The 10,848-nt window shown below is 35.7% G+C and overlaps 2 protein-coding genes across 2 annotated transcripts in view; both read right to left on the bottom strand.

Moving 5' to 3' along the window:
* LOC117110885 overlaps positions 1-3,481 on the bottom strand; it is a 20,460-nt gene extending 16,979 nt beyond the window's left edge. Inside the window, exons 1-2 of the mRNA XM_033253715.1 lie at positions 3,400-3,481; positions 339-397 (exon numbers count right to left, since the gene is read on the bottom strand). Of these exons, the coding sequence (XP_033109606.1) occupies positions 339-397; positions 3,400-3,481 (141 nt within the window). The remainder of the gene's footprint in view (positions 1-338; positions 398-3,399) is intronic.
* Positions 3,482-3,626: 145 nt separating this feature from the next.
* On the bottom strand, positions 3,627-9,731 carry LOC117110886 (coiled-coil domain-containing protein 30-like). The gene is made up of 4 exons (XM_033253716.1): positions 8,798-9,731; positions 7,990-8,106; positions 7,222-7,264; positions 3,627-4,831 (listed from the first exon to the last, which is right to left on the bottom strand). The coding sequence occupies exons 1-4, from the start codon at positions 9,112-9,114 to the stop codon at positions 3,827-3,829; spliced, it is 1,482 nt and encodes a 493-aa protein (XP_033109607.1). The 5' UTR covers positions 9,115-9,731; the 3' UTR covers positions 3,627-3,826.
* Between the last annotated feature and the right edge of the window lie 1,117 nt (positions 9,732-10,848).

Raw genomic sequence — 10,848 nt, 5'->3', positions numbered from 1 at the left:
TAGGCCCAGACCTGACAGCTGATGTGCAGTGTAGTATAAGAAATTGGCAAGAAACTGTCAAGTGGGTTGATAACTCATTTTTATTCTTTTCTTTACACACCCAAAAACAGTGCAAATTATACCATATTTTACCAACTATTTATGTTAAAGAGATGATGCAAATGTAAGATATTTTGGGTCCCCCTTTGTAGTATTGGAAAACCGATATGCAATTTCATGTTTCCATACTTTTGTTTGTCATGTAACATGGGGAAATTAAAATCATTATGGACAGATACTGTATGACATCACATACAAACAATCTGAAACAAGATAGTGAATACAATCCATCTGCTTACCTTCTCTGACAAGTCTGTAATTCTCTTAAAATTTCCTTGGTATTTCTGGGCATCTTCCTCTGAAAGTTTTAAACAAAATATGAATATGGCTGTCTTTGGAATCTTTCTTTCGTTCTCTATTTGTTTCAGTTGCATTTATAGAATTAATTTTCAAACTAGAACAAGATCGATCTGCACCCCCAGATACAGCGGAAATTAAGTGGGAACAAGAACCGAGTTTTCCTGGTTGATAATGAACCCTACGGCTTCCGTCATGTTTATGACAATGCTTAGATGAAGCAACAGAGTCGCTCTGAAATTTGCGACCACCAGCCAATCGTCTACAGGCCTCGAATTTTACTGCGGCCATTGCCGACGGTGCCCTCCAGTTCGCCTTGGTGCCCCTGAAAATGAAGCACGACGACGGCCACTACTTGCCTGCCCTTTTGAAGCCTTGGCCTCGGTGCCCTCACAATGCTTTATATAGATCGTTTGACGTAAGAACGTTTAAATCTTGAAAGAAAACACGAAAGCCAAAAACGTAGGTCGCCTAAGCCAGGTTGCAGTGACAAAACATGAGAGAATTTCCATGTGTGTTGATACTGTTTGCGGTTACCATTGTGTGCGCATGCGTCTGACTCGAGTGGTTATTGCAATAAACATGGGCTCATTCGACTGGTTCATTTCGTTGGAACAAATTTTCGTTGAGTATTATTTTCATTTGACTGGTTTGTTAAATAGACAACTAAAATTAACGTAAACCAGAGTGCGTTAATCAGCGTTAAGTTATCCACGTGACCAAAAAGAAACATGGCCGATTGGTGAGTTTATAAACAACATTTGCGTTAATATAACTTAGATTAAATTTCATAAAATGAACATTATAATATTTACCCACATGGAGTCAAAAAATAATTGTAGGCTAACAGAATAGAAAAACTGGAAAAAACCCATACTACCACAAGTTGAAGCAATCTTGATTACGCAACATGTATCGCGGTAACTATACAGCCATTTTGTTTTGTCGAGTATTTACAAGTTTTCTGTTTGACTGGTCGTCTTCGGTGTTGAGTGTAAGATGTTCCGCTGCACAGTTGGGCCTGGCTTAATGAAGAATGACCAGTCGAATACAGCCTTTGTACTGCAGTTGTAAACATGTGCTTGCTGTGCAGCTAACTTTGGGCGATCTTACGTCATCGCAGCTTAAGTGTGTGAAATTAACGTAATTGGTTGACACTCAGCGCGGCTAATCTAGTTCATGACAGCCTAGCTTGGCTTGGTCTAGGCCTAGCTTGCCCAGCCTGGCTACGACGAATCAAGACACTCGCGAGAAATTAGTACTGAGGCTAAATCAAATTTTGCCTTGGGTGCCCTTTTATACCTGAAATTTTGGCCTTGATGCCTTTCCATTTGGCCTTGGTGCCTTTCAAAATCATGTCATACCGGAGGCCATGTGGCCTGGCCCATAAAATCCCCAAATTCGAGGCCTGCATCTAGGTACATGAAAATCCTTCAACCCGGCAAAAACCTCTCTAGCAACACAGCCCACCCGTTCTGAAATCCATTTTGACAGATTTTGACAACTTAACAAATGTAATCACAGGCCTATTCATTTGAATGCTATGCGAGGTACAGAAAAATCTAATCAGAGAGAGCATACAGTACTTTCTTTTCACTGGAAATTTATTGACAGTTGAGTATATTGGATTGATAAATGCTTTTTATTTATTTAATTGTGGGGTTATTTAAACTATCTTATCAGAAGAGTTCATGGCAGTGGCGATGAGATTTAAATTAAAGAATGGGACAGGTTCACAAAGCAAGAAGCCTCCGAATTTGAAAAATAAGTCATTAGGATAATAGTGCTCTTTTCAAGTGCAAAACTAAAATTTATGCCAATAAACAGTTTATGATGTTTAGTAATGTTAATATGCAGGCATCAGGGCTTTAACCATTTTCAAGTGTAACTGTCACATAAGCCTGGTTCACGTCGAACTTTATCTAGATATACCCGTCTTGAAACATGATACGATAATCCCCTAATTGCGTTCGATGCCAAGTTAGAGCCAGATAAACAGCCAGCCGTCAGGCCGTCGACGTCACACGGTGGGAAGGGTTGTTTAATAAAACATCTACACACTTTTTTATTTCGTCATCGTAAACATGTGCGCTCATTTTGGTGGTAGTTTGTTGAAACTGAATTAATAGCGACTATTATAGCAGAAATGGAAAAGATCGAATTGTCAATAAATAAATACAACAAATCTTATTTTATTATTAAGAAATCAGCAATCGGACTTTTTAACGTTATTACTTGGTCGATGATGCAAAGGGCAAAGGTCATTGGTAATATCAACTATTCGTAAAACGGACGTTTGCTGGGTTTCCACCATTAATATTACAAATAATTTTTGAAAACCAGACTAATGAGACTACTTCGATGCTGTTGTTAGCACTGTTGGAGTACGTTGAGTACAACAACGCTGGTTTAGATGCCTACGTTACGTAATCGTGTCCTTGTAATCCGAGCCGACTTTACTGTTAAGCAAGTTAATTTACCGTTATTCTAGTAAAGTTAAGTCACTTAACTTTAAGTCACTTAAGCCTTTATCTAGCTATAATTGAGTGGTTCACGTTGAACTTTTAACTAGTTAAGTGGATGTATATCTAGATAAAAGTTCGACATGAACCAGGCTGTACACATCGTTGAACACACATGCTTTCATACACTGTCCAAGCACTTTTGATATTGCAAGATAATTAAATTCTTCCTTTCCTTTTGGAAGATAAGATAAAATAAAACCTAAAATATAATTTAAAAAAAAATATAATAAAATAAATAAAATATAATAAAATATAAAAATAAATAGTGTCTCAAGCTAGGTTTCCATACAATCACTACACGCTATCACCAACAGCTTTCAGTGATGCTGATTGATTGGTCGAATCAGGGATCCTTCCTGATTGTGTCAGGGACTGCTTCGCAGTACAGCGTTTGCACTGAAAACACTGTAGTGTAGAAACTGTATGGAAACAAAGTTTCAGTTGCATAATACTGAATGATATGTAAAAATAGACTCACTATAACTGTCGTGTTCTCTCTTGTACTGCTTTTCAGTTTGTTTTTGCTTTTTTGTTTGCTTCTGCTTTGTAGCTTTAAGCATTAGCTGCTAGGAAAGCACAAAAGCAGCCTAAACCACAGCCACCAATTGGAGTTCACGCAATCACTCACTTTATACATCCTGGGGTAATAGAACCACTGGTTACCCATATTAATGGTTGAAGAATTTAAAGCTGTTCTTAGAAAAAAGAATATATTTTTACAAAATAAGTAATACCTTAAACCCTGTCCAGACTATCAAATTTTATTTGACCAAAAACTTTTGTACGCCTATATATGGTCATGATGTGATGTCATCATGACCATATGTAACATGTGTTCGTCAAGTAAAATTTTAGTCTGGACAAGGCTTTAGCTTTTTGAGTGTGTTGGCCAGTCTTGCAAGGCATCACAAGCTTGTTTTAAATACAAATTGCAAGGTTTTCAAGATTTTAAAAGAAACTTTATCTGTAATACATTGAATTGTAACGGCCAATAAAAAAAAGAAAAAGAAAAAAAAAACTAACTTCTCCTTTAAATTAACAATTTCTTTCTCAGAATCCCTCTGCCGTTCTTCCACAGCACTTAGTTTCTTAGTGACTTCAGACTGCACAGCATCCACCTTTTGTGAAATGACTTTCATTTTTTCATCACCTTCTCTAATAGTTTGGTCCTTTTGCTCCACCTCCTCTTCAGAGCTAATTTTTACTGCAGCCAAAGATTCCTTTTCAGACCTTACTGTACTCAGCTCATTTTTTAAGTGATCATTCTCAGTCTGCAGCAAATTGACTTCATGCTGTAGGCTGTCAGATTTTTGCTGAGATTCTTTCAAGCTGGTGCTAAGGGATGTACACTCTTGCTTGCTAAGTTGAAGTTGCTGTGTCAGCTCTACAAGATCTTTTGATACTTTCTCCTTTTCAGACCTTACTGAACTCGGCTCATCTTTTAAGCGATCATTCTCAGTCTGCCGCAAATTGGCCTGCTGTTCAGCAGATTTGACTTCATGCTGTAGGCTTTCAGATTTTTGCTGAGATTCTTTCAAGCTGGTGCTAAGGGATGTACACTCTTGCTTGCTAAGTTGAAGTTGCTGTGTCAGCTCTACAAGATCTTTTGATACTTTCTCCTTTTCAGACCTTACTGAACTCGGCTCATCTTTTAAGCGATCATTCTCAGTCTGCAGCAACTTGGCCTGCTGTTCAGCAATTTTGTCTTCATGCTGTAGGCTTTCAGATTTTTGCTGAGATTCTTTCAAGCAGGTGCTAAGGGATGTACACTGCTGCTTGTTATGTTCAAGTTGCTCTGCATCATTTGAAAGACTGTCACATCTCTGATGGGATTCTTTAAGGCTAATTTTATGGCTGAGGTGTAGTTTGGTATGTTCCAACTCCTCTTGTTGTTGGGTCTGGAATTCAGTCTGAAATATGCGAGAAATCATTCTTTTATTCACCATACACATCAAAACTCTCATCGATATACAATCCATTAATTATTCTTACTAAATTTTAATTTATAATCATTAAAATGAATAATGTCCCAGTAATTTTTTTGGCTGATGTATCATTTTTCTGAAGATTTATAAGTACAATTAGAAGTGTTTTATAGCAACAAAAAATTGTTCATAATTACCATACTAATTCTTGCGCGAATAAGCGCCCGGGTGCTTAAAATATTTTTTTGCACTTTCTCATGGGCGCTAATTCAAACGGGGCGCTTGTGAAAACAGAGTGGAAATTGAGGGGGCGCTTATGGAAAAAGATGAAAATCGAAGGGTTTTTATGGGAAATTATTAAATTCAAGAGGCACTTTCTGAATGAAAAGAAGATTAAGGACATTACAAATAGTGGTTAGGCAGAAAAGATAATCGTCCTGAGAACATGGCTCATGACAAGAATGTGTGAATGTCATAATAGTGATGCAATTAGTGATGGTGGGTGTGGTTAGCTTGTTGGCCATCGGCCGATTGAGATTAGCAGGATGGCTGGATCATTGTGTTTTTTTCTTGAAAACTTAAATGAGAATGTGCTAAAGGTTGGAAAAGAAAAAGAGTAGGACTAGGCATAAACATACTGTATGTAAAAAGAATAAAGTTGGAAATATACTGTCTATCCAGGGGTTGGAGCTCCCATCAATCCAGAGAAATATACTCATTTTGATATTGACCTATGAAGAATGTGTTTCCACTCTGCAGCTCAAATCATGCCAACAACCACAGTCCCAGGATTGATTGGATTATTGACTTGCTAAAAAGAAGATCTTATGAAATTATTGAGGGGCACTTATTCAAATTAGAAGTGGGCGCTTATTCAAATGGGGCGCTTAAGTAAATTTTCACGTTAGGGGGTTATTCGAGAGGGGCGCTTATTCGAGAGGGGCGCTTATTCAAACGGGGCGCTTATTCGCGCGAGTACGGTATATCATCAATAAAAATTGTGTTCATGAAATAGAGAGTAATTAGATGATATTGCTGTACATCCGGCCAACAGAATTTTTTGATTGCACAAAAGCATGTTTCTGGGCATTTAAGAAAAAAAGATTATCTTAAAGAGGGCCCCGGATCCCCTTACCCTATTGCACCTTTCCAGCATCCTGGTTCAGCCATGTTCAGAGGTGCAGCAAGGATAAAATTTGAGGGGTCAAGCCTAGCGAGCACATGGAGCAAGTAGGCTGGGGCCAGAGGGGCAGACAAGGGTCCCCCGCTCAGGGTGCAAGTCCTAGACATTTGCATCATTTTACATGATAAAAATAGAATTGAGGTTTTATTAATTTCTATAAAACCTCTTATGAAAGGTATCAACTGCACTGATTAGATAGAGAACAAAATGGACCTTATTATGAGTTGACGTTAGGGAGGTATGGCTTACAAGAGGTGGTCACACAGGGAGGTTAAACTGTATAACATCAGGGAAGAGTTAATTTACACTTACCACTGACTACTGTATAATAATACTGTAATAATTTACAGTTCTTTCATTTGCTACCTCAATAAAAGTAACCAGTGAATTACTGTGATTGCAACTAAATGTTTATTATTCCAACTTTAATTTAATTATTACTGTACGCACAACATTTAAGAGTTGTAGCTGACATGGTGTGCTAGCTGGGTCTGAGGCAAGATCACTCGGTTACTCTGTAATCATAATACAAAGGAGGCTGGCTTAGATTTCAAATATTTTTTTTTCACATTAGTTTACTGACCATTTTACTACTATAATCGGGATATTTTTGAAAATTTTGATTAATCTAAGATCACAGCTCCCTCGACTGCCTTCCTACACTCTGGCTGCGACTCTGAATCACATGTACATACAGAAATTAAATATTTTAGTACCTTCTTATCGTTGGCCTTTTCGGCTAAAAAAAATGTTGTCGGCATTGACTGTCTCTTCATCTTTAGGTTAAACTCAAAAACACAGTTTTGTCCAATGAAAAACATTATTCTGAGTACAACTTGTAATTGCTTATGTCAGAATCTGATCATACAAGGGTAGTAGGCGTTGTCTAATAATACGCGAGCGTACAACACTCGGTATGTATTTTTCGTTGGCAAATTTGTTTTTGTTGCATTGTCATTCAGTTACTGGGTATAATTTTTACCATATTTTTGAATTTCAGGGGGGGTGGGGTGTCAGGACTACTCGACTCCTCTGGCTGAACACGATAAAATAAATTTAATCAAAATTGCATATATTTGAACAGCCAACATTGTTAAAATATATATATATATTTCTTTTATTTACTGTTTACAATGATTAAGGTACAAGACTCAGCATAAGTCCTTCATTTAAACTATATTCTTTTACTCACCACTTCACTACTTTTACAGGCATCTTCCCATTCTATTGAAAGACTGAAAAATGTAGAAAGTACATAGTAAGAAATACACTGAGGATATACTGTACATCTATAGGTATGTAACATTATTTTTTAAACAGTCTCCGTTGGCAGTTCGTTTACCGCATTTGCTGCCATGGGCAGTTATAATGTACTGTCATAGTAAATGCGTACTGCAAATAAGCCATGAACATGTTTTATACTGTAATTAGAGTATGGATGTGCAAAGCGGCTATATATTGGACTGCCACATTTAGTACATTAATAAATAAATATTTAGTTGTTTCTTGAATTAAGACAAATGATTTATTTGAGAAATGATATGAATATTATGTTAGACATTAATGACTGTTCATTTATATAATTATCATGGATGTATGATCTAGACTTTGTCATAAGGCTTATCGTCACTGTTCGCATTCAGGAAGACACCATCTTTGTAACCACAGTAACGTTTGCCAAGATGATATTGAGGGGACTATTAAGTAAATAATTTAGGAAGGCGTCAATGTCCCTGTTACAGGTTTATAATGATAATAATCGGTTTAATATACAGATATTCAACTGTGATATGATTGTGAAATATTAAAAGTCATGTTCATTATGCTTTGTTGTAGATTCAATAAATACTCATCACAAGTGAATAAAAATACAAAACAGGATTGCCTTGACTAGTGAATGTGGTTATGACATGTCGTCGATCCTACTGAATGGACAATTACAATGTCGTCATTTTCTTACCTCTTAAGTGAAGGGAGTATGTGCAATTCTAATTGCAGACTGGAATTATCCTTCTGCGAAGCACTCTCATGGGACAACTTTAAGTCGTTGTGGTCGGTAACAGTCTTCAGTTCAAGACTAAATAATTTAGTAATAACATGAAAAATCTACATATACCTTTAATATAATGGAATAATGTAATATAATGCAATGGTATATATATAATATGGTAACAGACATAGACTTTCATAGTGTCTTACACAATTGAAAATTTTCTCAAAGAAAAATAAGAATACTAACCCATGGAACTATCTAAAAACCAGTAACACTTTGCCAGAGAATTTAATTAAAAATGGAAGCATTTTAAAATATTGATATATGTTTAAACTAAGAAAGGTTATCAGTCAACTTCAAAATTGATGGACAACCAATGAATATATTAAAATAATAATGTCTGAATGTTTTAAATGGCTTCAATCATCACCAGAAGAATATCTGAAGAATATTCGCCCCACCTACACCCTCATACAGAATACTGACTGTAAATACTGGCTATTGTCTTAGCCATTTTACACAGTTTAGTTTTCCACCAATCAACAGCAAGAATCCAACAATCATATACGAGAAGTATTTCCCCATTTGGACAAATGAATTAATTTTTATAAATATTTATGTAGTGTACTGCAAGCATTTAACTAATTGTTTAAAAATAATATTATAACAAATAATATTTAACAGTAATAATAACAATGACTAAACCTACAAACGAAAATACGCTATAAATTTGTGTTAATAATCGTAGTAAAATATGATCTACAATTAAACTGACCTCAGTGATGCTCGTACAACAGAGGTAGCTTTACTCAACGGGTCTGCAGTCTTACATAGTAAAGCACTGCGACTTTGTGTCTCATCTTTTGATTCACGTGTGAATTCTTCTTTCGATCTATGTGCAGTTTCAGAGGCAGAAAAATTCTCTTTAACTTTAGAAGTACTGTGGTAGTTTGGTGGTGATGATATAGGCGAACCAAGCTTGGACGTATTCTGTATATCTTTTTCCTTTGGTGGCAATGAGTCAGATTGATTTCTTGTCATTTTTAATCTGTAGAAAAAAAAAAATATGATGTCCATTGGTAAGATAACCATACAGTGATATCATGGTCATTATTTCTGAAATTGATTATTAAAGCGTGCTTTGAAATCATCAGGCTGTTTCACCACTGCCATGTGAAGCCCTCCTCAAGCATTTTCCATCTAGGCCTACTGCCTAGTAGGTAAGCTCATACAGCTTCCAGGCCTGGAGCAATATATCATTAAATTTATTGATAAGTTGAAAATTAGGTTATAGATTAATATATTTGACATGGTAAAAAAAAAACAAAAAAAAAACGTCCAGCGCTATGCTATGCCAGTAAATCGTCACGACTCACAGATTGATTGATTGAGACACAAACAGGGGGTGTCCTGAAAGCTCAGAGCTACCTAGGCCTACCTACCAACGAAAGCTAAGTAAGACCTAGACCTAAGATTACGAGATATCAAATCCACTCGAAATACTGTATCAGACCTCGAAAATTAAGACCCTCAACTAAGTATGTTAGGATTTATAGACAATAATACCTCTATTTGAAAGCTAACATCAATATATAGAACTGACTAATCATGAAATAAACACCAGTAAGTATCATCGATACCAACTAGGCCCCTATTTGCGACGTTTACAGGAGAAAACAAATACAGTACAAACAAAGATCGTGTAGCGACGCCATGTTGTCACTAAAACAAAACATTGGCGAGCCACAAACTAACGCGATAGCGTTAGGAAGTTAGCAGTTATTATGATAGATGATTAATGCTATATAATGTGAAATACTATTATGTTCGGTTTTTGCTGCAATCGATCCAACAAAGGAACAAAAATGTATCAATTTCCTTAAATTCCAAAAAGGAGGAGGATTTGGGATTTTATTTAAACTTTGCATAGCGATCAAAAAATCTTGTTATCCACGTAGTAAATTATAAGGCATCTACCGCCCACCCCTCTTCGCGGCGATAATCACCTACTACTAGGCCTAGACAGGCCTAAATTCCGGTACTTTTTCGGCCTAACACCATAAGGTAGTACTCAAATCGGCCTATAATACTATAAATATAATTACAATGATAATTTTAAAAAAAGGAAGGATTTTTACGCAGCAATGATTTATAAAAAGATTCAATGTTGCACTTTGCTGTTAAATTATATTACTAAATTTCCAGAAAGCTACATGAAGTATCAGTAAAAGGTAGCTTAAATTATAATTTAAAAAAAAATTGAATCATCCAATAAAAGCAAAAACTTGTCCAAGAAGTCCTGTGCTATGCAAACATGCACAATTGTGAAATCAATTAATTGTGTAACTAAAAAGATTTTAAAGATAAAAATTAAAATAATTGTATTATAATGATTGTTTTAATACATACACTAAATCAAAACATTTATTTTTTTTACAAATTACAAATCAAAAAGTTAATGAATAGTAATAAATAATAATAGTAATAATAATAATTTGTTTGGTGAGAACATGGCGCCAATGCGCCGAGTTGGCCAAACTCTCTATCAACGGCTCTGTTTGTTAGGTAATCAATCAATCAATCCAAAATCTGAGTATTTTTCAGTTTTATGATGACTTAGCTTTATAGTCGAACCAATCAATCTTTAGACAAAATTATAATGAACACAGAATAATTTTAACATAAATATTTTACAGAATCCGTTCCTGAAATATACAAATAATAACATACCGAAAGTCAGAAAAAATTCCAATCAGGGGAACATTGTTCATTATAAAGATATTTAATGGGTTAAAATCAAACGCTTTATTGCACAACTGCTCTGCT

Source organism: Anneissia japonica, unplaced genomic scaffold (genome assembly GCF_011630105.1).
Source record: "Anneissia japonica isolate Jap-2015-1 unplaced genomic scaffold, ASM1163010v1 scaffold288301_len52993_cov123, whole genome shotgun sequence".
Classification (NCBI taxonomy): domain Eukaryota; kingdom Metazoa; phylum Echinodermata; class Crinoidea; order Comatulida; family Comatulidae; genus Anneissia; species Anneissia japonica.
This window is presented reverse-complemented; position numbering and strand designations above follow the sequence as displayed.

What these genes read in the sequence shown, in the direction of transcription:
- LOC117110886 (XM_033253716.1), bottom strand. Translation starts at nt 9,114, where the DNA reads ATGGTTATCTTACCAATGGACATCATATTTTTTTTTTTCTACAGATTA. An exon ending in ATACTCCCTTCACTTAAGAG is followed by an intron (nt 7,265 to 7,989) that starts GTAAGAAAATGA and finishes TACATTTTTCAG; the next exon opens with TCTTTCAATAGAATGGGAAG. An exon ending in CCTGTAAAAGTAGTGAAGTG is followed by an intron (nt 4,832 to 7,221) that starts GTGAGTAAAAGA and finishes CGCATATTTCAG; the next exon opens with ACTGAATTCCAGACCCAACA.